The following is a 27,060-nucleotide window of genomic DNA, read 5'->3' as shown; positions in this document are numbered from 1 at the left end:
AGAGTAAATTTTTTTTTTTTTTTTTCAGTGTAGATGTGGTGGTTCTTTTTGATGAAATACAGAAGCAAAGGAACATTTGCCAGAGGAGGCTAGAGAGTGTAGCAGGCTATTGTGGTATTTGTGGAAGAAGAGGTGAACTTTTGGTAAATCTCATGGAGATTCAAAGGAGAGATTGTGCATCTGAAAGCATATATTATTTTTTTTTAAACTCTGGTTTTGTAATACAAAACTAAAAAAATTGATGTTAACACTGTGCTAAAAAATAGGCTGCGGCTCTGTATAGTCTTTCAAATACAGTCAGCCCGAAGTCTAGTTGGATCAAAGCATCTCCTACAGTACCAACAGGCAAAAAGACCTGCTGTCGAGCACATCTCCCTGCTCCTCCAAACTTCTCTGTGACAAACACTGCTTCTTCAGCAAGCCATTTCCACTCCAGTATCCAAAAGTATCCAAGAGTGAGTGTTGCCCTAGTAAATCTGGGAAATAGAATTAATAATCTGTGCATGAGGCTTATCAAATGAGAGCTGGCAGACACTGCAGTAAGGTTTCCCTCCTGGATCCGTCTCCGTAAGTTGTAACACCTTGCCAGACCCCATCTGAGCGACCTCATTTCTTCAAGAATTGTTATGATGGGGTAGCGTGGTCGAGGGACAAGGAATAAGGATAGGAGGGGCTGGCAGGCAGTACCGAAGAGCTGGGAGTGAGATGCAGGGTCAAAGGAAAGAGCAGCAGGACTGCCTGGAGAGATGGGAGTGTGAAGGAGGTGGTGGCCGGCTGTCATCCCAGCCTCAAAGTCTGGCTTTGTCAAGGAGCTATCTTGCATCAGCAAAACTGAAGTACTGCTTGTTTTGTGATACAACGTTCGATAAAGGAAGATCGTTCCTGTTGGCTTTCTTACCCTGCATTTCTTCAGCTGCCATACCAAGCTGTCCTATATTCATAGTCTTGCTTGGTCCTGCTAAAATGGTCAAATCTATGTGTTTCCAGGCTTGTAATGTTGAAAATCCCACATTCTCTGGAAACTTGCCTGTCTCCATAGTGTAAGGCTTTTCTGACTGTGCATTTATAACATTTCGGTTTATTAATACTGTTTGTGCAATTTGACCACAAGTGGCTCTGGGCTGAGCAGTTATTGGATTTGCTAGCATAAATAGTGGTGCTTAATTGAGCCTAAATTATTTGTAGATGTGGAGCATGCTTATTTCCTCTGCCTTTTTACCATCTTCCCCAATTAACTTTCATTTCTCTGTTTTTTTTCAGAGCAAGGAAGTGGGATTGCAGCTCCAGGAGGACTTGATGAAGGTCTTAAATGAACTCTACACGGTAAATCAAACTGACTTCTTGGCATCTTTTCAGGCAGAAGGGAGAAGTGTTTGACTTCTCCCAGCCTGCTGTTACAGCAGAGACTAAGCACCAAGGCTGATAAATGTCTGCAGTCCTTGCAGTTTGAGGCAGCTTGTGTTCAGCAGTCTGTACAGCACCGTAAATCTCACTTTTTCACTCTATCCTTCTATTGTTTCAGCTCTGTAAGTGTTGGCTCCGCTTCTCAAAGATCTCACCTTAATGCACACCTGCTGCTAGCTGCAGTATTGGTTTTAAAGAGAATAAGAGATATTAGGATTATTTCCAAATACACTAAAAATCTTCAGTCCATGGGTTTTGTGCGGTCTAGGCGTACAAAAGGCAGCATTCAGCGCAACGGGGGGACCCACTGTGTTTATTTATTCCTCAACTCTTTCAGCAAATCAGCTCCCTTTAGACTCATAGTCTTCCATCTGTGCTCTTTGCTTCTCAGTACATCCATTGGAGACACCAGGAAAGAGGCGCTGCCTTGGGAAGGAGAAGGAATGTGTTCATAAAAGTTCATGTGCTGCTTGGGGGTTTTTCTTCTCACATAGATGAATGGAAAAGCCTGCTGTTTGATTAAATTTTTGCTTTCTGCAGCTGTTACTGAGCTAGTTCTCTTTTGAAAGCAGAACCTGCACAGGGTTTTGTTGCTCAAAATGTCTTTTCTTTCGTCCTTTCTTAATGATACGTTGAATCATTATACTGAGGTACATGTTCTTTCCTTCATTCTTTCAAAAGATGATCCAGGGATGTTTCTCAAGCCGTGGCATATCAGCCTTGTCATGAAATTCGGTATTACCGTCAATGCTTGAGTATTACGGGGTTTCCCTGAAATTTCCCGTATCAACAAAACGTAGAGAAGGGAGTTGTTTCATTAAAGCATTGAAGCCAAATATTCAGACTAATCTTTTAGGAAAAAAGGGAGCTCAGGAGTACGAAAAATGTTCTTGCTGCTGAACTGGCAGTTGAAAAGGTGAGACACTGAAACCAGTTTACGATTTTCCCCCTCCTGAGGGTTAGAGTGCCCAGCATTACTGAGTCTTGTCTGTGGGCCAAGAGGGTTTGTATTCCTCGACAGGGAAACCAAGAACGAGCAGTACGGTGGAAGCTAGAGGCACTTTGAAGCTGACCTGTGGCTCGATGTACTGTCACTCGAGTTAGTACAGCCTTGGTTTACAATAGCATGAGCAAACTGGGTTGTGCTCGTGTTCCTGAAAGGCAGGCTATTTACTTTGGGTATGAAGGTGGCTTTGTAAATGTAGCAGTGCCTGTCATCAGCGCTGCCTACTCTAGAAATTATTTTTTATTTGAGGGCACAATATGATTCAACTTTTGAGTCATGTACTTGGATGGGATCCTAAGCAAGAATACAGATCTGTCTCTAAACACAGACTTTTAGGAACTGAGATTTATTTCTAATCCAAGTTCACGTGGCACTGAAGTTGATAAGGTGGCTGGGTAGTGGAGTTTACGTAGACATATGTAATAATTTCTGCATGCCGGGCTCTGACAGATCATTGGGCCAAATACTGAGTCCCGATAATTTCTCTGTCGCTGGAAGGAAGAGCTTCCAGAATTCAACCTTTGATAAGCAAAGCAACGTAGTGTATTAACTTTTCTAATGTCGGTGCTGGGAACTTGAAATCTATTTATTAATTCCTTCTGCTGTAAAATTTTAAATTGTCCCTTGACTAGAAAATTTCTTTGCCTTTGAAAAAGCCATTTCTGCTGATCATATTAAAAGATATTTCTTACTGGACTTGGTCACTGGTTGGATTGCTTTTATTGGTACTTTTAGAAATACTTCCACCTCTTGTTCTGCTGGGCATCCAAAGGACTGGCAGAATCCCTGTTTTCAGGCAAAATGGATATGGTCGAAGTCTTTAGTTTCCTACAGATACAACATAGAGGATTGTTGTAAGCTGTAAGTTTTTGTCCTGAATTGGCCTGTGCCATCGGTCCTTGGCTCTGTGGTTACCCTTGGCAGGCACTTGTTAGTCAGCGGTGTCCCCCTCGCCAGTCGTGGGACAGGCAGAGCTGGCGGCTGCCAATGGGACACCATCAGCAGGATAAAAATCGTGAAAATCGTGATTTCTGCCAATTCCACTTTCAGTGATAGAGGAAAGAAACTACTTTGCATGCGTTATTATAAATGTCTGCTTTACAGTCTAAGCATATGCAGGAGCTGAAAGTGTGTGTGTGTGTGTAAATTATTCAGAAAGTCTCTCTTTAATACCGGCTGCATTCACGTTCTCTTTCATGTTTAAATACGACGTCTCTTTGTATCTGAGAACCTTTGCTGATCACTGCATACAGAGAGGGCGTGCGTCCTACTTACGTAAAATTATATTATGGTTCAAACTAAGGTGAAACAGGTATAAATGGGGTTTTACCTGAAATAAATCAAAAGATTTACAAGTGGGGTCTTTATTAATGCTGGAGCGACACTATTGCGGTGCCTTTAGGCAACTGTGCATTTTTTTGGCCCCCTATCAAAATTATGTCATCATAATGCTTGCTTTGGTATGTGAAAGGAATTGCTTTGCATTTGTGGACTAAAAAGAGCTAGTTTATATATTATGTCCTTTAGTATTTTGGTTCTGTTTTCTTAACACAAAGCTAGGCATGAATATCCTGTGAAACAAATGGGGTTTTTTTGTGACTTTGGGGAATATTTATCTATACTTACTTATAAAAAATGTGCTATAATAAAAGCTATCCATATAGTACAGGATCTAGGTCTCCCTGAGCAAAAGAACCACCCTCTTTTATTAATATTTTTATTACATAAGGTGAACAGAAGTACTTTTATGTATCAAATTTGGTTTAAACAAATCGCACCCGAGTTGCTTTTGCAGCCATTGTGTTCAGACTGTCGATTTGCATACGGTTCCTCGAGACTTGTGATGCTGAAAGGACTGATTCATCCAGATGAAAGACTGATAGGCATCCCTTCTGAAACCTTACCTGCTGATGAAAAGCTATCATTTTCCAGCGTTGGCATATAATTTTATTTGAATAGTAAGGAGCCTGGATTTAGTCTGTATCTTTTTTTGGGTTTTATGACTCCTTTATTGGCTTGTACAAGAAGGCGCATGCCAAAGTTAAACAAAGAAGCAGCTGCAAAATAATCCACTTTGATTTCAGATTCATTTTGAGAGCCACACTTTATTTATGCATCTTCTGTTGTGCTTTTTTGAGATGTGAAATTTCCTTGAGTATTTTTCTGATTTAGATATTTCTAACTCGCAACTAGCAACCAGATCTGACTTGTGGGTCACTGTCCAAATGCGTTTGCTTAGTTGGTATGGTGTCTTGCATTTAATATAAACACAATGGAGAGCTATTATGAAATAGTTATGTTAAAGAAACTTATGGTTTTGGGGAGTGCATTGACTAAATTAAAAAAAAAAAAGTGTTGCAGCATGTGACTTCTTTCTTAGGATTTTTTTTCCTTCCTCTGAGCCTGTGAGTATTACTGTTCTCCCTAAGCCTTGGCCATGCAGATAAAGTAAGGCAGAATGTCTGTATGCCTCGTTTGTTGCTTAGGTAAACCCATTTCCTCCTCAGCAAATCAAGCTGTAGCGCGCTCTGACTCTTGTGTATCACTTTATGCAGGTTATGAAAACCTACCATATGTACAACGCTGACAGCATTAGTGCTCAGAGCAAACTGAAAGAGGCAGAGAAGCAGGAAGAGAAGCAGATTGGGAAGTCGGTGAAACAAGAGGACAAGCAGACACCACGCTCCCCCGACTCGACTTCCAATGTCAAGTTTGAAGAAAAACATGTTCGACGAAGCTCTGTCAAAAAAATAGAGAAAATGAAGGAGAAGGTATTTCCATAGCATCGCTACTGCTCGTGTAGAGTGCTTGAGGAGGGGACCTTTGCAGTAGTTCAGCACAGGAGCTACTGAGTTTCCTCCTTTGTGACATTCAAATGCAAGTCCCAGTGCTTTTACAAGCTTTAAACATTTGGTTTTAGGAAAGGCAAAAGCTGACATCAAGTTTCTTTTAGGACAATCAGATACGCATTTTGTATTATCCCAGGTTATACAGGCATGGCACAAAAAAACTAAAATGAGGTTAGAGTATGAAAGTAACAACTGCCTTCTTGGAAGTCATGGTTAACGTATTTTTTTCTTGTACAGAGTACAAGATTTTTGTTTCCCATTTCATACCAGCTTGAGATCTGACCTGTGCTACAGGGAGACATGCAGTCCCAAACTGACTTCAAGGGCAGAACCAGTTGCCTTAGCAATCGGTCAGTTAGTTAAGTAGTTCAGCACGAAGATTCAAGCCAATAGAAGCTGAAGAGTTGTTTTTTGATTGATTTAGGCTCTGAAAGGACCAAGTTTAGGCCTAGCTTCTGTTGGAAGAGGTGGGGTGCCTGCAGAAGCCCTCAGACTACCTATGGGCTTCTAGCAGCCGCTCTGGTAGTGCTGGAGCTGGGCCATAACCTCATAAACCCACCTTGTTCCTTCATTCTTCCCTTAGTCTTCCCCAACCCACAGTCTGTTTTGAGAGAAGACTTTAAAAGCAAAGCTGTCTAGTATAGTAATGCTTGAAAACACCTACATAATTAATCTAAATTCTAAGTCTTTGAGTCTTATTAAGACTGGAATCCAAATGAACAAAAACTGTGTGAGCAGAGTAAGATTTGTTCAGTATTCTGTGGTGTTACTCAGAATGCTACTACTCCTGCTGCACCTCTTGTTAAAATGCATTCTGTTTTTGGTTCTCTTCTAGCGCCAAGCGAAGTATACAGAAAATAGACTGAAGGCTATTAAGGCAAGAAACGAATATCTGCTAGCTCTGGAAGCCACCAATGCATCTGTATTCAAGTATTACATTCATGACCTGTCTGATCTCATTGATGTAAGTGCTGCTGCTTGGGTGCCTGCAATGAATATCATTGCCTTTAACCCTCACATGTGCCTCTCCTCTTTCAACATGTTCTGTACTAGCACAACTGGTAACGTCTGTACAGCTGTGCAATGATGGTCGTGGATGGGCAGCTCAGAGGGTAACAACAGGCGTGATAGTTGGTCATTAAGCTGTTAAGTGAGCTTCTCTTAAATGGCTAACTTGGTTTGTTGCACAGGTGGAAGCTTGCACAAGAAACCTGGCATTGAAATGTGTAGAAGGAGGAGTTGCTCAGTTAAAATGAAACTCATCTTCAGTATCACACTGTTGCATGACATTTTCTATTTACTATTTTAAGCAAACCCGCAAGATTATAACTCAAACGCTTTTAAAAAAAGAATGTTAACACTAAAAACAGTGTACCAGTTGGTAAAAGAAATTGAGGACAAAAGCATTTTCTAAAGCTGCTTTTAACTTGTTTTTAAAAATTCCATATATTTCAAGGTTAATGCTTTCTCTAGCATAGTTCAGGAGAGAGATGAACCTCCCTGCTTATTAGACCTTCCATTCTCTGATACCCCGACCCACCAGCTCTACAGCATCTTGATGCATTTCTTCTGTCATTGGCACTGCAGAGCACTTTCAGGCCAATTCTGAAAGGCGTCAGAGGATTGTCAACAATGATAGAGGTTCCAGTGCTTGCCACTCTGCAGTCTCTCTCTCTACACAAAGAAACGAAGAAATAAACTGGCTATAGAAACCAGTCCCCCCTTTCCTTAGAATACTCTCTGCAGAAACTGGGTAATGGAGCAGAAGGTGGAGGGGGCTTGTTCCCCAGCTGCCTCCATGCTCTCTGTTCTGCACCTGAATGATGCCCCCAGTATTTGGGGGGCATCAGTTCTGCTTTTAGTAAAATGCACAACAAAAAAACCCAGATCTCTCATCTTTGAAAACTCAGAAGAGCCAGTTAGGAATCCCAAGATTTTTTTCGCAAATGCATAACTACTCACTTCAGCCTGCAGAACTAGAGTACCAAATGCACTGAAGGCATCGTGTCTGGGTCACTGACTGTTGCTTGATCATCTCCCAAGGACAGCCCGCTGCTGTCACTATTAGAAACACTCAACTGCAAAGCCTGAAGGGAACTTTCTTCGTAGGAGGGGGGAGTAATGAACACAAGTGTCTCTAGACACAGGCAGTAAAGAGCCCTCAGATCACTGTTAATTAGTCAGCTATTATAATACCTAATGGTATATATAATACATTTATTCAGCTGATCATAAAATCATGTGAAGTGCACTTCTGCTAGGTATTTATTTAAACCTGCCCTTTGGAGGTCAGGATTGTCAGTGCTAGATGGTTTTGAAAAACACTGTTATTTGAAAATGCCACATTTCAAAATTTCTGTACTGAAGAGGCATGTTTTGTTCTTACCTGCTGTCTGGTTCAGACCTTTTTTGGTTAACGTTTGCTCAACTTGAATTGTGCCATCTTCGTTTTTTAACAAATGATAACTTTCAGTATATTTTTATATTGAAACGTACAAGATAAGATTCATTTCACTGACACCAGCATTAATTCAATTGTCTTATTTTTTTCCTTTAAAATCCTCTCTGTAAGTCCTCCCCCAAATAATGAAAATGTGCTTGGTTCAGTTGTCTGCTAACAGACTGTTCTTAGTACATTTTCATGCATCACTATGTAGTAAAGAATCCATTTGGATTTCATAAATGCATAACAATTTTTAAGCACGGACCTGGGATGATTTAAGTAGTACATTGACAAATACGGGTTATCCAGCTTTGAAGGAAGTTCTTCTCTCACTAGATAGCCTCAGCTGTCTCTGGGGCATGGTAGGCAGTGGTGCAAGACCAGAAGCCAAGCTTCTGCAGTGCATGGATTCGTCACTGTACCTAGAGAGGAACCATCGTGGCTCTGGGTGAGTCCAAGCCCATGTTAACCCCCTTGTGTTCCTTGGGGCATTCAGTTTAACACTACGTTGCAAGTTCTCATAATCTTTAAAAGAAAAGTACTATCTGTTTTCAGAAGGCATGGAAAAATGTGGGACTTGCCTGGGAGCACAGGAGATGCAATTCAGTTATCTCATTGTTAAGACGCAGGGAATATAGATTTACTAATGCCTTTGATCCTAAAGGATCAAAAATTAACAATTATAACCAGTGATGGTTATCTGAAGCATCTGACTTAAATAAAATGTGATTTTTAAGCCAGGTCTTAATTCTTTTCCTTGATCTAATCATTTGAAGAGATTGAATTTTGAAATATAATATAAAATCAATCTTCAAAGTTACTTACACATAGATTGTGTTAGGTCAAATAGCATTAAACTTGTCAGGTTTATACAACACATTGTGTTCCCCCTCCAATGTGCGTGGAAGGATAACAGTGAGTTAATTCTTCGTTGTGAGTTAAGAGCAATAAATTGCTCCTGACATAGCCCAGTAGTTTTGAATTTCCTGACTTTGGGGACTGAGGCAGCTCTTTGATGCTGATGAAATATTACAGTAATGGGGAAGTTTGTATTAACTCATATTTATGAAAGGGTGACTAGGACAGAATTTTAAAAAAAGACAAAAACGTGTGTATGTTGTGAGTCCTAAAGCTTACTTTACTCTTCTAGGAATAGGTATACTATTGCTGTTTACTCCAGGATCTCATACTTTCCCTTCCAAATGTAAATTGTATTTTAAAATGGAGGGCTCTTTCTCCTTAAATCTTCTATTTTGAGCCTGTTTGAAAACTGCTAACTGGCAAAGGGTTAATCAGCTGTCATGTTGGGAAGGGAATTTGAATGAGTTATCATTAAATTCTTATAAAAAATTGATTTCCTTGGAGAATGATTCCATCAAACATTTATATAACCCAGAAAAGGGATGACAAGACTGTTACATTTATAAATACGGTATGCCGGACTTTTAAAAACGTTAAAGTGGGGGAGTGGGCTGAAAAATGTTTTCTGTCACTGACTCCAATAACATAAAGCCAAAAAACTTTGCTGTCTTAATGTAGTCCTGCTGCTCAGTGAAGTGGAGTGTAAAATAGGAAGTCCCATTCACTTTCTCGTCCCACCGGCGAACTCCCCTTGTGCCGCAGATCAGCTTTCCTTCCGGACGCGGATGTGTGCTGGAGGAGGGCGAGCACGGGGAGGACAAGCTGGTCACCCTGGGTGGGTGTGCAACCCTCTGGCCCACAGCAGGAGGGGAAGAGGAGCGCTTGCTGCTGTTAAATCTGAGCTGGTCCTCATCCTGGCTGGACTGTTGGCCCAACTCAGACTGGCTTTCCCCAAATCACGACAGAGAACGGCACTGTGATGTGTATGCAGAAGAGCAGCAGCTTTGAGTGGCTGTTGATCCAAGACTGCCTCCACACGTGCAAATTCTCAATCAAGTGTCTTTTGTTGTTTTGGTTTTTTTGGCTAGTTTTTGTTCTTTCTGATTGAATGTAATGTCCTTTAATTCTCTGCCTCCAGCCTAACCAGCAACTGCAGCTCTTTTTACAAGACTTCCCCCCCCCCTGCCACAGCTTGTTGGCACAGGAGCCAGGCATCCAGCAGCACTTGGTGACAGAAATTCTGTGAAAGCAGGGAATGGTCCAGTAGTTGCTCTCTCTTCTCTCTCCCTCCACCCCTCCTTCCCCCCCCCTTTGCGTTTGCACACAATGACAGTGATGAGACCCAAATGATGGGTGAGGAGGAGATTTCATGTGAATTTTGCTTACAGAGCAGCACAGCAATCAAGCAGATGGTCTCTTTCTTTTTGGATATTCTCCTAGCGTATGTAATCTTGCTTGTAATTCCAAGAAGGTGGGCTCCTTCTCGCTCATTTTATTAGATGTCTGAAAAATTCAGGCTGTTTCTGATCAGCTAATGAAAAGCGCCTTTCTCCCTTCTGAAACATTAAGACTTGGCCGCACAGCCATGGTAGAGATGAAGCTGCTTGATTGTCTTCCAGTGACATCATCCTGGTGTCAGTAATAGCCAGGAAATTCTTGACCACGACCACTTTCTGCTTAAAAGTTTTTTTGCTCTCTGTTTCACCCCAGGAATGACATCATCCCAACTGTGATCGCTGCTTGCTTTTTGGATGACTCTGTTCTTTATGCTTGTGATGTACAGGTCATGTTCTTGCTTCCTGAAGTACACTGAATGAAGCATTTCCTGTATCTTGGGTGGAATTATTTAGATGCAGATTAACCTTTGCAGATGATCCAAATCCTGTCTTGTTTCTCCAGATAGTACTTTAATGCCTTGTTTTCCTCTTGCTTTGAATAATTTTATTTAAGGATTTTGGAGTGTGTTCAGTGCGAATCAGTGCTCCTAAAAGTAAGGTTAGAATTTAAAGAAATACACTGCCATACTATTGAACATACCCATTTCTAGGGTACTTTTTTTTTTTTAAAAAAAACCAACATGAAATAAAGTCTCTAGTACTCCAAGAGAACTCCGCAGACTGTTACAGTATTTTAAGCTGTACTTGTCTTGGGGACTAATTATGACACGGTGTTGAAATTTGTATGGGATTATAGGTTGAGAGTTCTGTTTAGGGCCAGCTCTGAGGACTTGTGGCCCATATGCCTCTGCAATCAATGAGAGGCATGGGACCGCACTGGTACCCAGAAGATGATAAAATATCCACGACTTGTTATCCATTTATATAACTTCTGGCTTGGGAAGCATTTTAGTTTCCATTACAGAATTTGTTTGCTTATTCATATGGAATTGTGTGTCTCTTTCCAGCAGTGTTGTGACCTGGGATACCATGCTAGCCTCAACAGAGCTCTCAGGACATTCTTGTCTGCTGAGCTAAACCTGGAGCAGTCAAAGCACGAGGGTCTGGATGCCATTGAAAACGCCGTTGAGAACCTGGATGCCAACAGTGATAAGCAGCGCCTGATGGAGATGTACAACAATGTCTTCTGTCCGCCCATGAAGTTCGAGTTTCAGCCGCATATGGGAGATATGGTCAGTTTATATTCCTCCTCCGGCTCTAGCTCCGTAAACACTTGCAGCTCCGCCTGTTTACTTCCCTCGTCTTTGATAGATAGACCCACTAAAAGGCCACCTGTTTGGATCTATTTCTGGGAGGTAGAGGGGAGCCTTAGAAAAGGGAGCTGGTATAAAGATTAAGCAGAGGCTTATGGCATGGATGTCTGAATATGACCGACTCTTACTTTTTGACTGTCAAAGCTAGTGAAGATGAAAATGCTTAAATAGGTATAATAGTAAATGTGGATAGGAGACGCTGTTTTAACCTCTCATTCAACCCACAAGTTAACCCCTGCACCCTGAGACAGACTCTGAAGTTAGAGATTTGAAGGGCAACAAGATAAGAAACTTAAATGTTGTGTTTTGAGGCATTTGAGTGTGTAATCTTAGAGCACAAATGGTTTATAGTGATGCTTTATGCATCTTCATTGTGAGACAAGGCAGTCAGAGGACTTTCATTTTTGGCAATGAAAATCCCTCTTTATAGGTTTATCAAGATGTGGTTACTCATCTGGGAACTGTTTAAATTTGCACAAGCTGAAACCGGTTCTAAATGGGAACACATGTACAATGTAATAATTTAGGTCAATTGGTTGGATTTCTAGATTATCCTCCTGAACACTGAGGAAACACTGTAAGGATGGTCTCTTGCAGCCAGCCTCTTCTTTTGGTCGAAGAACTACAGTCGCTTCTTAAAGCTTCTCTTTGTCTCTTCCCTCAAGTGAAACCCTCAGACTGCAGATGACCTTTCTTGGTTTTTCTGTGCTTTGGTAGTATCCTATAAGATCGTGGGAAGAAAAAGAATTACCTGCAGACTGTCCTTCAGTTAACAGCTCACATTTGCCGAATCATTTATCTTGACCCTTCTCGAGGCCAAATGAGTATTTATAAACGCAGGCTGATAGTCTTGTTGCAATGGTCCTGCATATATCAGACTGAATATATGATGCTGTATGTGCATGTGTGTGATAAAACTCCAATTCCAATTTCCGTCTTTAAAAAATAGCTTTACACAATGAGGTCAGCGTTTTCCTTTTTAACAAAAACCAAACAAAACCAAAACAACCAAAAAAGCCCCAACAAAAGTAAACAGAAAAGCTGCCTCATGCTGTGAAATAAGACTAATTCTTAACAGTGGGGAGAAGCCCACTGTTCTGGAATATTTGACAGGTCCCTAACCTGTTCTTCTCTTATTTCAGCTCTCCTGAGTTCATTAAATAGTGAATTGTACCTGTTGCTGTAGTGGGCAAGTAGTTCATCTGAGCAAGCTCAGCCGCTCATACCCTTGCCCCAGGGTGCCTGGCTAATACATTGAACCAAATTCTTCTTGATGTGCAGCATGATTTAGCCTAATATCTGTCATAAAGCACCTTCAGACTTTTAAAGCACGTGACGAGCTTACATTACTGAGAGTGGCTATTTTTTTCTAGTTCTTCTTTGATGTTCATGTTCTCTCTCTTGCTCGATTTTCAATACAGTCAGGAAGGGAACTGCAATTAGTTAGAACACGAACCTTTTCCACTGGTTCAAATCCAGGGCTACAAAGTTTTAAAATTAACCACTTTGGAAGATGTTTGCTTATAATAATTGAATTAAGTAATTACAATATTCTTGATTATGTGGTTTTTTTCCCTAGCCCTCTAAAAGCAGTGCTGTTTCTCTTCCAGGAGTCGCAGCTATGTGCCCAACAGCCAGTCCAGAGTGAGTTAGTGCAGAGGTGCCAACAATTGCAGTCTAGATTATCTACACTTAAGATTGAAAACGAAGAGGTGAGCTTAACAACCAGAATCAACAACCTTTTCATTATTTCCAGTGGGGGGTGGGGACTAATCAAGGAAGAATCTAGTTTCTGTGAATCTCTTTTATGAAGACTTGCGGTAAAATTCAAGAATAAGGCAACTGAGGCCAGAAGTATATCAGTGTGTGTTTTCACATGAAAATGTCATGCATGGAGAGGATCCTTTAAAATACCCACACGTATCTCTTTTCCCGTCCCTAAGTTGATAAGGCTGGCTATGTTGCAAAAGTTGTGTTTGAATAACTAGTAGCAAAAGAGGAGTTTAATGTTTTGAAGTGAAGACAGTGAATTTGCGTAACTTAAGGTAAGAGGTAATTTTTGTTTAATTGGTCATATAAGATGAGAAGACTAGATCAATGGCATTTGTTTGGGAACACATCAAAATACCTAATCTGTACTTCTGTGTTCAAGCATTTTTAATCCTCCTTGGGCAAAATTTGCGACTCCTTTATGTCTAGGGAGTTGATTCTGGCCTTCAGTAAAAATTTACAGTGCCGCAAAGTCGTGGTTTTAATATCTAACATTTGATGCCCAGTAGATGCAGTTACAGAAGATGATTATAAGATCTTTGTTCCAGCACTCTTTGCTTTGAGGTTAAATTTCCTTACATCTCCTCCTCATGCCTGTTTCTTAGGAAAATGCTCCAGGGTACTTACTGCCTCTGTGTTTCCCTTGCAGCATACTGTCTTCATTTTTTAAGTACTCTCATTCTTGCTGGACAGGTTAAGAAGACTATGGAAGCTACGCTCCAGACAATCCAGGATATAGTCACGATAGAGGACTTTGATGTCTCTGACTGCTTTCAGTACAGCAACTCTATGGAGTCTGTTAAATCCACTGTCTCGGAAACGTTCATGAGCAAACCGAGCATTGCCAAGAGACGGGCCAACCAGCAGGAGACAGAGCAGTTCTATTTCACAGTAAGGAGTTAATTTTCAGGATGAGCACATATAATGTATTTACAGTTATACTCACAAGAGAGTGCAAAATGATGCTATCATCTTACAAAAATGCTTCTGTAATTGATTTTTGGACAAGCAGAGTAAGCATACTGGGTTTTAAAAATGGGTGCTTTGAATTCTTTACAAATATATTGGGATACCTTTGTTGATGCAAACTTAGTCTGTGGATAAATTGTGTAAAATTTGGTTTCTTCAGCGTCTAAAAAGGAATTGTCTGAGAAATCACTTAAAAGCTTGTAAATATCAATTTTCAAAAATCATACAGACTAAAAGAATGTTTAACTCTTTCATTTTTTGTTATTATTGTCTTACAGTTTCAGCTCACATAAGCTTTTAATTGAGTCGATACATTTTTACAAGATGCTAAGAGCTTTTTATATTGAATTTCATGCCATACTATATGTTTTTTCCTAAATTAGATCTATGTTAAACTGTTCAGTTCCTTTCTTTTTATTTCAAAATAGCAGATGAAAATCATACCTCTTATCCTGGTTACTTTGTCATTCCTTTGGGCATCTTTTGCAATACTTAATGCTCTTTACATTCCTCTTCCAAGAACGGTGTTGCTTATTAAAAGTCTGAAGTCTCTGTGCAAATTACAGTAGCTGGCAGGATGGTTTCTATCAGACCTTGACTTACGAAAATTAAAAAGCCTTCATAGAAGGTGAAACTGGCCATTGAGAAAAGTGGGTGGAGAAATGAATTCAATTAAGAAGGGAATGGCCGCTCTGCCCAGGGTTATGAAACTAGAAAAATGATTTTTTTAATTGAACTCTAAGCGTTCCCTCTCTGGAGAGGGACTATTGTAAGTTCAAGAAGGAGACCGAACCCAGGATGTTACTTGGATGTAATATTTTTCCATTTCGCCGTGTCAGTATCCTGCTGCAGAGCAGTGAGGTCCCAGCAGGACTGCGGAGCTGTCTCTGTACGCAGAAGTGCAGCCTGCCGTGTCCTGCACGACGTGGGTAAGATAACTGTCAACGGAGCAAAGCTGTTGATGGAGGCCCTCTTTAACCGGCCTCATCAGATGCTTGATTGATCTGCTGTGGACCAGACTTATCAGTATTCTTTATAAGGATTCCAAGCTTTGAATCCATAAGGAGCCGTTCTTTTCAGTGTATGAGAAAATGCTCACTTGAGTATTAATGAGACTGAGGGCAGAGCTGTGTAGCAATATGGGCGAGGCGTTCTTTGTGTAGGGGGGGAAACCAAAGCGTAGTGCAGAACAGAGATTTAAATGCCCTCGTCCCTTATGATGTGCTAAATACTGAGGGATATGAACTGAAAGAAAAATATTAATTAGAAAGAGTATCCCATATTACTATGTAACTCAAGCTGGCAATTCCACATACTGCATTGCTAGCTAGGCAGAGCTCTTAGGTAAATAGAGTGATGCCACCATGGGTATTTAGTTGAAGGAGTGCTGACTGTGGTGTCTCTACGCTGGTATAAGCTGTATTTCCACTAGAGGTGTAGCATTGCACGCTGGTGGCGAGATGGCTCTGTTGTTAGGGCTTTGGAGGAAGATTTCTATTCAGAATAGAAGCTTAAACTTCCCCCTGTCAGTGAAAAGCAGAGAAATGATGACTGACTTAGCACTAAGCTAAAGCAGGTAGCTAAAGCAAGGAAGCAGCAGCGACTTGAGGAACTGAAATGCAGGGATGTGTCGTGGGTGCCTGGCAGGTGGGTACCACCGCTGCCATGGCTACAGCCCTGCTTCCCGAGAGCTGGCGTGAGGATGCCTGTCAGAGATGAAATCGCACTCCTAATTGTAATACAGCTGGCACCCCGCCCTACCTGGGAAGCAAAAAGGAGAATGAATGATTTGATTCTTTTTACCCCTAAAACAGGATAATTTTAGTTCTTAGTCAAGATATTATTTTTTCCTTTAGAAAGATTACAACCCAGTACAATGCTCATTCTGTGAAGAGCTTTAAAAATTAATGTAAATTTATTATTACCAAACCCCTAAGACATGGGTAGGTATTATATAAAGTTCCCCTGCTAATCAATCCTACAGAAATGTCATGCTGGTTGTGTCAATGTGCCACTGTTCCCACGTTCAGTCGCTAGCAGCGGCGCAGGGGAGCGGGGGTCTGATTCACCCGCTCCGTCAATCGAGTGCCTTGTTTGAAGTCGTTCTTGGGGGGTGGAGGGAGGGAGGGAAACTGCTGAGCTTTCCAGATTGGAGACAGTTAAGGATGTGGGACAGTGGCAGAAACTGTTTTTCTTTATAACCTCAAAAGCATAAAATCTCCTTTCCCACAAAGCAGGAAGATAGGGTCTAGTTTGCATTTCGCTTCGTTATGTATGCCACCTGACAACTGGAAAAATACTGCAGTGAGTTTGGGCTTAAAGAGAGTGTCGAAGTTGCATGGTTTTGAGGAGGTGGTAGATGCAAAATTCTCACCATCTCTGGCTAACAACAGATCTTCACCTCTTAATTTTTACAATGCAGAAGTAATGTGACTTGAGGACGTTTCTACTGCTTTGTGCTTGAGTGTACTTCGCCTGACTCCAGCTGTGCTCTGCCAGTAATGAAATCCTTAGGAGTTCTCCTGTAGTTTGATTTTTGTATTTTTTTTTTTTTACTGTTTTTATTAAGCCAGAAATCAAATGCTAATGAGTCTTTGTAATTCATTGAAAAAAGCCTGAAGCCTTATTTTGAAAATACTTATTTTTTTCATAAGCGTACTTATAACAGGCAGGGTACAGAATGTTAGGCATGAGGAAATAGAAAGAAAACATGCAATACTGCCCTGGATAGGAACCTTCTCTTTTTCTCCTTTAAAGCAATCAGTGGTACCCCTCCGCGAGCAGGTGATGTTCTTAACGTGACCGCTGCAAATGCCTGGAAGCTGGAGCGATCGGCCAGAGCATCTGCGACTGCCAGCAGCGTGCTTCTGGCCTGCCCTGCCCCATGCCGAACCTCAGCCACCCCTGGTCTGAGCTTAAGTTTTTATGTCTGCTTCAAAGGGAAGCTTAACGCTTCCAAACCAAGTCAGTTTGCTGATCTTTAAGCTTCTGTTTGAGCTACTCGGAGCTGAGCCTTCTAGCCCTTCTGTCTCTTTGCCTGATCGGAACTTTGAGATGAGGAGCTCAGCAGAAACAGATTTATCCTGAAACCCCCACTTCAAATTCTCTGGTTATTTTTGCAGCTTATCCTCTCCACGTTTTCTTCTGTCAAAATTTGATACAAGAATTTAACGGATTGAGCGAAATACATAGTTGGGGCTTGACGAACAGATTCTACAGGGAAATTCCAAAAAATATGGTTAACTGTTTTTAACACAGTGATCACGCTTCCTGTTTTCTTCTCAAACAACAGCAAAAAAAGTTGAAGTAGGAGTATAAGAAGCAGGAAGTGCTGAGACTCTCCAAAGGGACTTAATTCTTGTGAAATTTTTCTTTCAATGTTGTCAACCAAAGGGACATAAAACACAGACTTTTGGCAGGTAATTAAAGCCCCAGCCCAGCCATTCTTGTCCGTCGTGTGGGAGCACACTGCTGCTGGAGAGCCTGCAGGGGAGACTTCGTTAGCTCCTGGAAGGTTCCCCCCCCGCCCCAGTACTGCCGCAGTATATGGATGTGTATCTATGGCTTCTCAGGTCTTTACATCTTGCACGGAGACTGCCATTGTTATGGCCTGCATAGGACAAGCAGGGTCCAGGCGCTCTCATTGCTAAAATCCTGGTTTTCACCTCAAGGATTTGCGGTCTAATTTGGCAATACCAGACCAGAACTGAAAGAAAGTGGATAGAACTGGGGAAAGCTGAAGACAAGAACGGGAACGTTTCATTATTAAATGAGAATCCTTTCTTTATGTTAATTTGGCTAGCTGAATTTTTAAAATATCTCCTGATTCTAAAGAATGGCCTGTGGTATTTGATGAGTTATGTGCTATTTATGTATTTTTGAGTGTAAACACGTCCTAATTATAATGTGGACAGCTACCCTGCAGCACAGTATTTTACGTGCTGCAGCACGGTGAAGATAAATAATGCTGTTCTGAACTGCAAAATACGAGATGAAAGAGCTGTAAAAAACTAGCATTTGCAGAGCTGTGAAAAATCAGAAGTGGGAAAAATGACTGCATGATTGTATAATGTTTCACCAAGAGAACAAATCCAAACTTAAATAATATCTTTATTTGTTTTGTCCTCTGCCCCCCCTGCAACCCTGTGTATCATCCAGCGTGGAGGCAGACACGCTATTTGACAAGTAAAGTGGGGTGAGAGAGGTTAAGTGAGAGAATAAGCACAGTAGCAGCCTTTTAGTTTGTTAAAACAGATTGCTCATTCAGTTGTGTGTGACGTGCGAGGGAAGCGCATTTCCATTTCGCCCTGTCTGGAGAGGAGATGCATGACAGCTTCTCAGATGTCTTAAAAGATGCCAAACATTCAGCTGATTCCACAGTGAAACAATAGAAATTGCACTGCAGATACGTATGGACAGAGCTTCAGATTTGCCTAGATGTACAAACCAGGAGGACTTAATTCATACTTTGCACCGAAAATTTCAGTGTGATTCTGTACCTCAGCATTGTGTTCAGAATCCAGTAAGCTAAAGATGCAACTGAAGAAATTAATTGTCCATTCATGATCTTGGGTTTGTTGTTTGTTTTTTTTTCCACCTTCACAGAAAATGAAGGAGTATCTGGAAGGCAGGAACCTGATAACGAAGCTCCAAGCCAAACATGACCTTCTTCAGAAGACCCTGGGAGAAAGTGAGTCTGGGACCTGCTCATTACTGCTATTAGCCAGGCTGTTGCCCTTATTGAATTAGTCAGCTGACTGAGTGTAACGGTCTTGGATTACTGATGCAAAGTGGACATACTCATGTTTTATGAATTTATTTTTCCGATCTGCATGATGGAGAAGCCAGATGACCTACGTGGCTGCTTGATCAACGGTGAACGGAAAATGCTTAATGAATCACTAATGTTCATTGCTTATTTGTTAAAATGAAGCATATGCCCACTCGTTCATCCTGTCCTCTCCCCGTACACGTACATTCTGCTTCTCACTTAATAATCTGTATTGGGGTAAACCTTGTGATTTAGAGTTTACTGATTAGTTGAGAAGTATTGCCTTGTTAGGCTGGTCAGAAGTTTCATTGGCATGGTAGTTTAGCTGCTTGCCACCTCTGTGGGTTCAGTCCAGCCCAAAGTAATGTGTGGGAGCAGGGGCTTTTATTAGGAGAATAACAAACAAATTTCAGAGCATGTAAAGTATGTTGCCTATCCTAGAGGGCATTAGTCAAGGGGCAGCCGCCAGAACTGAATATGCATTTTTCAGAGCATGTAAAGTATGTTGCCTATCTAGAGGGCATTAGTCAAGGGGCAGCCACCAGAACTGAATATGCATCTGCTATTAGTGTCAGAACAAAGGCAGATTTCTTTCCCTTCATGGTATGGGCAAATCCTGTTGGCCAAACAGACTTAAACTATGCATCCAAGTTTCCATAGAAACCTGTCTGCCTTGTGTTTGCAGAGGAGAAGGTTTTAACAGTCTAAATGTCAGGTCAAAGAATGGCTCGACTCGTTCCTGGGTTTATATGCTGGAGCAGGGCTCATGTTTTGGTAGGTAACTTAGCTGGACTCCCCACAGTTTATGGTGTGCAAATCTTCTGAATGAAAACTTAAACAGCATGTGGTCTTTGAAGTGCTCCGCTTTCCGTTTAAAAATGCACTATAAAAATAAAATACTTACTGCTACAGTAATTAAGAGTTTCATGTTTATGAGACCCAGACCACTAGAAGGTAAAGGAAGGATGTTGCTGTTGTTTTGAGGTTTATTGTTTAAAGTTGCTCATCTCTTCAGCTGTCCTGTAGAATGGGTGGATGAAGGCAAAGATCTATGTCCTTAGGGTATTTTTCTTCTGCCTCTAAGTATCGCCAAATGACACCCATGCTGCCCCTGTGACTAATCACATTCCTGGATCATAGCTGACCTCTGCATACCGAGACCTATTTCCTCTTAACCTGCCTGCCCCTTGAACCCATCTCAAGCTGTGGTGAGGGGAAAAGGAGAGGAAATTAAATGTGATTTCTGTATTGCTATGCAGATTTAAAGGCTGCTTCTGTTTTTTTGTGTTTGCTTTGCAAACCAGAGCTTTCTTAGTCATTCTGTGAAGGCACCCAGTGTGTGTCAGGGTGAGCTCCAGCAGCTTTTGAAAAAAATCTCTTCTGTCATCTGTGAGATCAAAAGAGCTGAGAAAGGGAGGTACATTTCGTCTCCAAAACTACATCAGCAGGCTAATGGTACAAACTGGGGACCATGCCTAGACTTACCCATAAAATGTCACTTAATTGGGAAATGGGCAAATAAAATTCCTTTCACAAGTCCCTGGAGCATGGTTAGAAGCTTTACTGAAAAATGTGCATACAGCTGCCTGTCTTCAGTCCCTGGAAAATTCATGTTTTTGTTATGATTTTTATTCTTCTTTGCCCCATCCTCAGGTGACATTTATTAGTCCTCTTGCAAATTACTTTAATCTAAAGATGACAAGTTCCAGTAATAAAAATAGCAGCAAGTCTTCCTATCTACAAGTAATTATGTCCCTGCCTACTGTACACATTTGTCACCCTAATGTAGGAGCCCCTTGATGTTGCCACAGCCATGTAATTTATATATATGAATATTCTATGATGGAAATGGGACAGATGGCTGGAAATTCTGCTTCGGAATAACATTTTCATGTAAATTATGCACTGTTTTGGCTTTACGTAGGGAGAGGAAAGTGGCTATCAAGACGTGTTCAGCTAATTGTCAGCCATCAGCAATTAGACATTTCCCTCGTTCATTCTTCCATCTCCGCAGGAGCAGGAAGACAACTGTAGGGAAGGTGGATTTTCAGCTGTTCTAAATCAGTATGGTTTCACTGATGGTGATCTATACCAGCAAAAGATCTGGCCTGTACAATTCCCGAAGGCACATCGTGGTTTTCTGTCTCTCGCTCCTCGTTGTGCTGTTCTGAAATGATGCCTGCATTAGCAGTAGTTGTTAGCTTGGCCCCTTCCTTGCAAACTCAGTGCAAGTTAATGGAATGTTTTTATAAATATGTTTGTGGAAAATATCATTAAACGTCTGTCTCCCAAAATAGCTTAATGCCAGCACGTTCAGTCTGTGGGGTAACAAATCTGTGAATGTTTTCAGTCTTACTAAGTGGCTTTATAAAGTATAATCTCTGCCCCACCAATTCCCCTGGGAAGGAGGAAGGAGGGAGAGGCTGACAAGCCCAGTTTTTTGGCAGCAGAAGTCAACAATTAGAATGCACAGGGAACTAATTTTCAAAAACAATACTTTCCAAAGAAAGAGTCCTTGGGCAGGCCAAGCTGTTTGCTGCGTTTCCTGGTGAGCTGCGGCGGAGCTGTGCCGGCAGGGATGGGCTTCGGTGGTCTCCCAGCAGCGCTCCTGGGGGAGGCAGCCACTGTCCGGTTCCCCAGCGCTGCCCCCTGCCTCTCTGAATTTTATTTTTTTTTTCTTCTTCCATCTACTTCCAAAACTGGCTTTACAAAGCTGTTGAAAGTATTTTCCCATGCCTCTCTCCTAATGCGGTATTTCTTTGTCTTCTTAACAGGTCAACGGACTGACTGTTCCGTTGCCAGGTAGGTGTGGCTCGGGGTCATTTTTTAAGGAAAATCTGATGCAAATTGGTCACTGCCATTCTAGATCAGTTACCGGCCCAGGATATGTATCTGTTAGAAAAAGATACTCATTTAGCTTAATATACAAGCAAATTCCTGCTAGTTAATATGGCTTTAAATACAATCGCTCTTACCTCCATCAGTGCAAGGTGGTGATGCAGCTCATACTAACCTCTGGTCAGGTGAGTAATAAATATTTCTTTCGATGCAGTGCCTGCTTAAACACCTCTCCTTGCTTGTTGCTGCCCTGTGCTGCTGCCCCAGCGGTGGCACTGCACCTGCTGGCAGGGGCTGCCTGTTGCAACAGGTTGGGAAACTGATTGGAGTTAAAAATAACCAAAGAGGGGGAAAAAAAAAAAGGTACACGGAGGTCTTACACTTTTTCTTGCCCTGGTGCATTTAATGCAGATCAGGAAGGGATGGGCAGGTGTGAGAAACTGTTTAATTTGGCACTGTCACCCAGAGAAGTATTCTTCGAACTAAGATTTTTATAAACACGTTCTTGTTTCTGTAACGGAGGTGGGCCCAGTGACTCTGCAGGGTTTATCCACATGGTTGGTGTACGGGGCTGAGTAATGTAAATGGGAAAACTCTTTATCCCATTGATGCTCTCTGCTGTGCCGTAGAACTGCATTGCAGCAGTACAGAGGTGATGGAGAATAAACTTTTCATTTATAATTAGGACCAATCACAGAACCATAACTAAGCTTCTCCTGATGGGGTTTTTATAAAACATAACAAATCTGCATCTCCAAATTGATGGATTCAAGGGGCTCCGCCGGGCACGAGGAGCTGGAGTAGGGGCTGTGCATCATCCTGCCTCGTTAACAAAAGGAAGGTGATTACTACCGATCTGGAGTCATTACTACTTTTCACATTCCTTACAGCAAAGCAAAGCTGACAGGTCCTAATTAGAGCCTGACATCTGTAATAATAAAATATTATTCATCATGAAACAATTTTGAATATCAAAGATTCATTACTGCTAATAGTTTAAAATAGACCTTATTGTCTGTGACAGCCCATGGAATCTGATTTTTTTATTTCATTCAGTGTTTTTGATTTTCATAAAAGGAATTTCCCCTGAATTAACATATTGTACAGTCTTTTTAAAAATCACTGTTCTAATCATCTTATTTATAATTCAGCAGCCATCTGCCCTAGCAGGGAATTGGCTTGAATGATACCTTAAGGCCTCTCTACTTATCCCTTATGCTTCATTTTTACAAGAAACTATAGGAATTTTAAACCCCAGTAATAAATTTTGAGGGAAAAATCCTGGCAGAGCAAGGCTTTTTCCTATTTTTCTACAATTAATGTTTACCAGCATAAATAAGAGACCATCACAGTTTATACTGAAAAGCCTTAGCCTGGCTAGTGTGTGCTGGTGTTTGAGGGGGTTTGTGTTAGTTATTTATTTGAAGTCTTATCAGAAACTATAATAAAGACTCCGCAATGGCAGCTGTTAACAGCCCAGTAGGAACCAGCACGCTCCCACCTGCTTCTCCCCTCTGTAGGGTGGCTCTGTCAGAGAACAGCTACGTGCAATTTATAACAAACTTCATCTTCAACAAGGAGCCCTATATAACAGATTTCCATATGGTTGGAATTAAAATGTCAAGGGTAATCTTTTGTCAAAGCAGTGGACTGCCTTGTGTCTGTTTCAGGTTTTTAGTGATTTAAAGTCACTTAAAGTCTTTCTGAAGTTCCGTAAATTGAATGAGACTAAGTCGTTATGATTGACTTGTATATCTGGCTCCTTCCCTCCTCCAAAATGTGAGTGGTTTGGAATACCAAATGAATGAACCGATGATAGTAGAGGATTATCTTGACTTTTCTGTTCTGTTTTTCCCTCCTGCACCAATGGGCGGTTCTGATCTCATCAGCGGCAGGCGCAGCTCTACCATAAGGAAGCAGGTAATAAACGTTTCTGTAAGTAACGAAACAGGGATACGTGTGTGTTTGTGTAGAGGAGGGTAGATGGAAGGCGGACAAGTGTTTTTATCCTTCCCTCCTCTTACTGGACCTTTTCAGTCCTGTTCAAGTGGAACTGGTGTCTGCTCATTCAGTAGCTGAAATCAGTAAAACACAGATCCACAGCCTTGATTAATTTTCTTCGACAAAATTTTAAAATAATTTTACTCTGTGTTTTGACAGACCTGGCACCAAACATGCCAAACAGCCTTGAGCTGTCTGGACAGTTGTGGTGTATGGGTTTCATGCTGTTGTTTCTTTGTCCCCTTTCTCTTTATTTTCACTGGTATCCCAGTGCAATGCTATTAAACCAGTAACTGCTCACTTCTTGTGCCTTCTTGTAATAAAGACTTACAACAGCGGTGCTTTGTTTCCTGGGCTGTGGTGGATAATCTGTTACTTTTTAGTACCTGATGAGCTAAAATGTGTTTCTTTGAGACAGGGAAAAACCAAAAATATTTCTTGTTGATACTGTAAAGATAAAATTTGGCTTGGAATTTCATTTAATACAGTCTGTTTTGGAGTGCTGCTTTGTAGCTTTTAGGATCTCTGTATATTGGAAATTAAGTAAGAGAGCAAGTTGTGGTTTTGGTGTGCAGAGTCAAACCTTTCTCATTTTCTGAGCTTAATTGTTGTTCTTTTATTTATGCTCTAAAAATGGTCCTTTCCTATGCTGAAAATGAAGTATGAGTGTGTCTTGATTGCCATTTTCACAAGTAGTTTTTGAGATGTCTCAGAAGCATATTCTGACTCGAGTCTCTGACTTGGAAACCTAAATTAAAAACTGATCTGTTCACAAACATTGAATCCATAGCTCGCAGTAACCTCATGAAGTCGCTTGTGTGTGGCTTTAATAGGGATTTTTGATTGTCACCTAACAAACAGAACTACTCTGAGACTTTTAATCTCTGCTGAGGACCCAGAATATCTGCTTCTCTGTGAGTTCCTACTGTCAAACTCAAAAATAAGTCTGAGGTGTTATCATGCTGTTTGGATGATTCTTAATAAAGCATGTCCTCAGGGGCCGGTTGAGCAGCAGAATGGCTTTTGAAATAATCTTAATTGGTCGGTGTTGTTCTGTACAGCATCTGGAAAACTAGTTCTAACTGGCTATGGCTAATTAGTAGAGAAATTATTGTCACTACATGACCAAGTTCTGTGACATTTCAATAAAACAAAAAAAAACATTAAACATAAACAAGTTAGGAAAAGGGTTGAACTGGGTTTTTATGTATTTTTTCTTTGAGCAGAGGACTGTCATCTTTTTGAACTGATCAAAATACGATACTGTAGCATCCTAGCAAGTGAGCATTTTGTTATAAATTAGAGGCATTGCTGTCCAAGGCTACTGTAGAAGAGGCTATACATAAACAGAAATGGAAGTTTTAATCGCATGGCAATTTTAATCACCAGCATCTGACTTCAAGCAAACTGCAGCACTCTCGTTGCCTGGCTGCTTTTCCCCAAAATGGGAGAAATATCTACAGACCTTGCAGAAATTCAGTTGTCTGAAAAGTGATCTGTGATCCTGTGCAACAGAGACTAGGGAAGTGTAAAGGCTTGTGTCCATACTGAAAATCTCACTTAATGTTGTTTAAGCTGGAAACTGGCAATCTAGAAGATTTTACTGTGTTTGGGCCTTGAGCTGATGACAGTGTTTGCCATGAGCAGGTACCTGTGTGGTGCGCCTTATTTAATGGGTTGTGACCGTACGACACTGATGTGCTGTTTACTAAACACATCTGGAACTGCATGGAAGCAGAATGTGGCAGATGAGAGGACAAATTTGTTTTACATTCTTCCCCCCCGCCGCCCCTTTTACCTTGCTGTGCATGCTGTCTGCTCTTCATGTTTAAATTTCTCTTTGCGCAGGATTCCTCACAAGCCATTCCCCTGGTCGTGGAGAGCTGCATAAGGTTCATTAGCAGACATGGTGAGTTTATGGTCAAAAGGTATCCTGTGATATTTCTGTAAAATGAACAGTGATGTAGAAGCCTTCTGAAAAATGTTCAGAGTTAGCTTGGGACACGGTGCTTGTGCAGAGCAATCCTAGAGACTGCAGTGTAAAGAAAGTCACGCTGACTCTTTGGCTATATTGTTGGTATTGGGTGTGTGATCACCTTTCCGAATAACTGACCTTGCAAATGTTGTTCTTCCAACAATATCCCTTTGTCTCTTGCAAAATAAGTTTGCCATCCTTAGATACCACTCATGCCTCGCCTCCACTCACCTTGTTTTGAGCCCTGAAATGTGGCCTTCACCGACAATAATCATGCTCTTCCTAGAGGAGGAGGACTACTCTTAAGTATTTGAATATGGAAGGTCAAGTAGGGAATTAATGCTTACTTATTGCTGCAGTGAGATGATTTATACCTGTTTGGAAGGGTAACTTCACAGCCTTGAATGCTGTAAAAGATTTTATAGATTTATTGTAATTTGTTTTCATTTTTAATCGATATCATTTGTTAGTAGCCTGTGAAACAGCTGTTAATTAACATATGTAGAAAGAGGTTGAATTTATCTTCATTAATGAAGACACAGAGCCAGATAGTAGGTCCCGTTTCATTTTCCTGGTTTAATTACCATTTTAGAAACTATAATCTAGAGTCCCATTCTCATCATCACTTGGAAGAACCAAATGCTGTAATCCTTCATTAAGGCCGCGGTTAGACATTTGCTGGAAAAATCATTGGAACCACATTGCAATGCGAACCGACGCACGACAAATCGGGGCCATCAGGAGATTTCATTTTTTAGACTCATATTCCTGAGTTAGCTTAGAAACCCAAGAGAAAGATTTTTCCAACAGACTCAGCTGATTTCTGCACTCCATGTCAGATCATGGCATAGAGGTACAGTGTGGAGTTAGAAGGAATATGCTGTTATAGAACAAATCCATGTTAGGCAGAAGAAATTACAAAACTGCCTGCCTGACGCACTTACATTGCAGGAACGAATTTTGTTGGAGGTAGCCTGACTGACATTTCTAAATGCTTTGCTGCGTAGGTGTGGGCTGAATGTCATTTTCGTTCTTGCTTCTCTGCACTTGGGATTGTTTCTTTTCGCTGTTCATAGCCGTGTGTCACAGCTACCAGATGCAGCCACATATGCAAAGGTTTCATTGCGTTGTGATAAAAACAGTCGCAGAAATTGAGAGGAAGAGGCCACAGATGCGTTCAAGAGAGCTTGTTAGTTTATAGCCGTTATTATAAATAAAGCAAAGACATTGCAACATTCCTCATTTTGGAAAGTCTACAGTTAAAAGGCTTGAGCGAATGGGAGTAGGTTTCCCTACGTGAAGCATATCCTTTGTTCATTAGTTGATTTGTAATGGTTGTTGCTCGTCTTAACACGTACCAACAAAATTGTTATGATGGTAGTATATTAGAACGTCTCGCCTACTTGATAATTGGTTTTAATGACGTTGCTAATGCTGACTTTTTAGCAGGAATGTCTTAAAGG

General features: G+C 41.1%; 1 protein-coding gene across 3 annotated transcripts in view; it reads left to right on the top strand.

Annotated features, from left to right (window-relative positions):
• SRGAP2 (SLIT-ROBO Rho GTPase activating protein 2) overlaps nt 1-27,060 on the top strand; it is a 106,293-nt gene that overhangs the window by 58,940 nt on the left and 20,293 nt on the right. Inside the window, exons 4-13 of one of the 3 annotated variants that reach the window (XM_009698094.1) lie at nt 1,261-1,323; nt 4,966-5,181; nt 6,095-6,223; nt 10,971-11,192; nt 12,884-12,985; nt 13,737-13,934; nt 18,618-18,702; nt 21,558-21,585; nt 23,517-23,541; nt 25,471-25,531. In XM_009698094.1, coding sequence (XP_009696396.1) covers nt 1,261-1,323; nt 4,966-5,181; nt 6,095-6,223; nt 10,971-11,192; nt 12,884-12,985; nt 13,737-13,934; nt 18,618-18,702; nt 21,558-21,585; nt 23,517-23,541; nt 25,471-25,531 — 1,129 coding nt within the window. Of the gene's footprint in view, nt 1-1,260; nt 1,324-4,965; nt 5,182-6,094; nt 6,224-10,967; nt 11,193-12,883; nt 12,986-13,736; nt 13,935-18,617; nt 18,703-21,557; nt 21,586-23,510; nt 23,542-25,470; nt 25,532-27,060 lie in introns of all 3 variants that reach the window. The other 2 variants (XM_009698095.1, XM_009698093.1) reach the window with 2 other exon arrangements.

The sequence above is a fragment of the Cariama cristata genome, unplaced genomic scaffold (genome assembly GCF_000690535.1).
Source record: "Cariama cristata isolate BGI_N322 unplaced genomic scaffold, ASM69053v1 scaffold4134, whole genome shotgun sequence".
In the NCBI taxonomy this organism is placed as follows: domain Eukaryota; kingdom Metazoa; phylum Chordata; class Aves; order Cariamiformes; family Cariamidae; genus Cariama; species Cariama cristata.
The sequence above is the reverse complement of the archived record's forward strand: the minus strand, read 5'-3'. Positions and strand labels throughout refer to the sequence as shown.